At 34.0% G+C, this 4294-nt stretch overlaps 1 protein-coding gene across 1 annotated transcript in view; it reads left to right on the top strand.

Annotated features, from left to right (window-relative positions):
• LOC111083538 (adhesion G protein-coupled receptor L4-like) overlaps positions 1–4294 on the top strand; it is a gene marked incomplete at its 3' end in the record, with an annotated part of 18575 nt that overhangs the window by 11610 nt on the left and 2671 nt on the right. Inside the window, exons 5-7 of the mRNA XM_022380120.1 lie at positions 2804–3018; positions 3655–3721; positions 3830–3915. Of these exons, the coding sequence (XP_022235828.1) occupies positions 2804–3018; positions 3655–3721; positions 3830–3915 (368 nt within the window). The remainder of the gene's footprint in view (positions 1–2803; positions 3019–3654; positions 3722–3829; positions 3916–4294) is intronic.

Below are 4294 nucleotides of genomic sequence, written 5' to 3'. Positions count from 1 at the left end.
TGTGTTGAAGTTGCCAGCATTGAGCTCTCTTGTACCCAGGTTTAGTACAGTGCCAACAAAGTCCCTTAAACCTCTCTGAAAGCTGCCCTTTTCTGGCCTTGAATCCTGACGACTGTACCAACCTTGGTACCTCTGTGCTGGACTTAACGTAGGATTCAAATTCAAGAGCTTTGGCCATTGCATCCTGCATAATAGAGGGGTGTGCTTGTTTTTCTTGTATCTTCAGTTGTGGACTGTCCAAGGCATCTTCAAAATGATCTCTCAGCAACAACTTGAGGAGATTGGGTGGTGCAGTTGGGTAGGCCTTGTGTGCCATACTTTCCAAATCCTGTGCCAGCTCTTGCAAGCTCTCCCCTTTAGCACGGACTCTCGTCCTAAACCTAGCCCTGTAGACTTCAGACTGATTTTGAGTTCCATACCTGAGTTCTAGAGCTGCTACCAGTGCTCTATAGTTGTGCCTATCGTCTGCTGACAACTGTCCAAGTATTTCCAGTGGTTGTCCCTTCAAGCTCGTCACCAGATATACTGCTTTCTGCTCCTCTGTCCATCCATTCATGTCTGCCAGGTGCTCAAATTGTGCTCTATATGCTTCCCATGGTGCTTTCCCATCGAATTCCTGTGGCTTCCTTCTTACTAGATCACCCTTATTGCTGACATTCATATCTGAGATGTGACTTCTGACAGGACTGAAGATGTCTGCATTAGGGTTTAGCTGCGGGGTCTGTATGGGGCTTCCCATTGTCTGAGGCTGATTAGGTCGATGGCTAATATATCCTCCTTGTGTAAAAGACAGTAAATCATTCTTTAATGTATTTAATTTGCTTTTAAATTTACTAATGTTTTCCATTTGTGTACTCTGGCTTTCTCTCAATTGTTGGAGACATTCTTCTTGTTTATTTTCTTTCTCCTCCAACCACTGCTTTAGTCTGTCTTCTTGTCTATTTTCTTTCTCCTCCAACAACTGTTGTAATTTCTCTTCTTGTTTATTTTGCTGTTTGAGCTGCCACTGTTGCCGGTTTTCTTGCCACTGCTGTAATCTCTCTTCTTGTTTCTTTTCTTTTTCCTCCAACAACTGCTGTAATCTCTCTTCTTGTTTATTTTGCTGTTCAAGCTGCCACTGTTGCAGGTTTTCTTGCAACTGCTGTTGTCTCTCTTCTTGTTTATCTTCTCGTTCTTCTTGTTTCTTTTGCTGTTCTTGTATTGCAGCCATCAAATCTGCTAAGCTGTAGTTTGATTTGCCACCTCTCGTTTCAATCGTCTTCTTTTTCTTTTCTTTTCTGTCTCACTCTCTGACACCAATTTGTTACATCTCTGTTTGTTTATTAGTTTTCCGTAGAAATTCTTTCCCAGAAACTTAAGCGATACAAGTCCTTTCTTAAATACAACTACTTTATTCTTTCTCAATACAGCTTTGCAATACACTTAATTTCCACAGTCACTTTAACTTGAACACACGCTATAATTCACAACCATTCACGCACTTTACTTATGGTCACTACCATGCTTGATTCAATTGTCTGTCTCTGTCTGTCTGCAATTATCTATCTCGTCACTTTATTTGCCAGCTTATATACTATAAGAGCACGTATCTAGCAAACACTCGAGCCTTCAGGAAGGTTCTAGATACTCATTACGTGTTACCAGGGTCACGTGACTTCCGCTGTCGTAACATTATTGTTAAAAAGTAGAGAACATTAATAAATATTTTGTGTAATATGAAATAGAAAAACTTTGTAATCTTGTCTTTTATATCCATAATTGTTTCTTTTACTCTACCATGTTCATATCTATTCCTGCAATTTCATCATGTTCTTGTCTAGTGACTTAATTAACTGATTCTGTGATTCCTTTATGTTTGTGACTAGAGATTGAACACAGCACCTATATTTTTAATTGTATCTCTGTTTCATCGAAGTTTGTGTCTAGTGATTTAATACCAGGATAAGCCCCTTATTGTAGTATTTTTTGAATGAATTCTATAAGTACTTGAATAATTCATTTTTATTACTAAAATTGACAGGTTCAAATACCAATTAACCCCATACTAAAAATCAAGATATTTTCCCACAGGGAATGTTGCAAGCTGACAAAGTTAACACTCCTTTCTTATAATTTTTCGAAAGCTGTTTCATTTGAGAGGCTTCCCAGTGGCACAGCAGTATGTTTGCAGACTTACAACGCTGGAATCCGGGTTTCGATACGCGTGGTGGGCAGAGCACAGATAGCTCATTGTGTAGCTTTGTGCTTAATTACAAATAAACAAACAAACAATCATTTGGGAGACTGAGTTTATATTTTTCTAATATCTTATGATGAAATGTCTTTTTACTTAATCACTTAACCTCAATCTTTTAGTTTAGGGAAGACATAAACGTCATTAATTTGGGAAAGTTCTTTGCTTTGTGCTTGTTAATGAACATCTTTATATACTCCTTAACATAAATTATTATGAATTAACATATAGAAAGTTGAAGTTATGGTACTACTAGTATAACTATACATATATATATATATATATATTGTAGGTGTGATTTTTTGCACGAAGTTATAACAATGTAAATAATGTAGTTTCTACTTTTTGCTATTGTTTGAAAACTGAATTAGAAACCTAAACTACTTAGTGTGCTGTTTAATTTATTAAATAAAGGAAACTCTTATTATTCTCCCAAATTTGTATATAAGTGTGGACTTTAAATCTTTGGCTAGTATATGTAGTAAAACTATTTAATTTCCAGGTTATAGTTAGACTATAGTTCTTTGTGATAAAATGAGAAATAAGCATGTTTTATGGCTGTTGATCTAGGTTATATGTAAAGTGATAGCATTCGTCATGCACTATCTCTTCTTATCTGTGTTCACCTGGATGTTATGTGAGGGACTGAATCTATTTATTTTGATATCGTACCCTACCTCCCATGTGGAGTTTCCACCATTCACTATTATTGGATTTGTTTTACCACTAATTGTAGTCGCCATAACGGGTGGAATAAAATACGACAACTATGTAAGCAGCACAAGGTACAGAATTCGATTTTTGTTAGTTAAGAATGAAATTAAGAAAAATACAAAATCAATGGCATTGAAATTCTAAGTGAATTTTCTGTCTTCTAGGTTTAAGATTATAAAAAGCAGCAGTAATATAATTGAATCTATTTTACATTCTGTAATTTTAACAAGAAATATGTGATCAAAGTTTTTAAACTGTTAACAAGAAATATGTGATAAAGTTTTTAAACTGTTAACAAGAAATATGTGATCAAAGTTTTTAAACTGTTAACAAGAAATATGTGATCAAAGTTTTTCAACCGTTAACAAGAAATATGTGATCAAAGTTTTTCAACCGTTAACAAGAAATATGTGATCAAAGTTTTTAAGCTGTTAACAAGAAATATGTGATCAAAGTTGTTAAGCCATTAACAATGCATTATTAAAATTTTTAAACTGAGATAAGTATCCAGCATTTTGGTTATGAAGTTAAGAAATTAATTTTTCAGGTATGATGGTTACTTTTCTATTTTTTATCCTAATATTTAGAAAAGATCAACATTATACTCATACTTCATGCTTTAAGTATTTCTTTGATGGCTAATTCCAAGATTTTAAATTTTTTACGTCTTGTAAGAGGCTACATAGTATTTGTTTTATTTTATCCAGCTGCTGGCTAAATGTGGAAGATGGGGTTATATTTGCTTTTGTAGGACCAGCAATACTTATTATTTTGGTGAGTATTTTGTAAAAACAGTAATTTGCTATACATTTATGTGGCTGAAATTTATTACAGTTTACTACAAGATATTTTTTTCTAACAAATTGTAATTCATATTTCTAGGTAAACATCGTCATTTTAGGGATAGTTTTGCATGTTTTCTTGCGAGTGAAGAAAAATATTGAAAAGTGTCTCAAAGAGAAGATAAGGTATGTTCAACTTAGTTTGAATAATTATAGTTACTTGATGTGTAGCTTTTGTAATAATAACATTTTAACATAGCAACAAAACCTATAGAAGCCTATTTCCATTGCCTCAAAATTCAAACAGAATTTTGCAATTGGCTATTTCTCATTACAGCACAGTTGTACTTTATCTTGTAATAAGTGACCTTTATGAATGTTTTACAATATTTATATAAATGCATAACCTTTAATAAGACAGCTTTTTCCTTTATTTAATGGATATAGCAGATCAGATCAAGATGTAATGGGGCTCTGTTTGGGACAACATTTTAAGTTCTTGCCTTGACAATAACATAAGAAACTTAAAAACCCTATAACCCAAGCACTTTCAAAAGGTCCACCT

Source organism: Limulus polyphemus, unplaced genomic scaffold, assembly GCF_000517525.1.
Source record: "Limulus polyphemus unplaced genomic scaffold, Limulus_polyphemus-2.1.2 Scaffold9994, whole genome shotgun sequence".
In the NCBI taxonomy this organism is placed as follows: Eukaryota; Metazoa; Arthropoda; class Merostomata; order Xiphosura; family Limulidae; genus Limulus; species Limulus polyphemus.
This window is presented reverse-complemented; position numbering and strand designations above follow the sequence as displayed.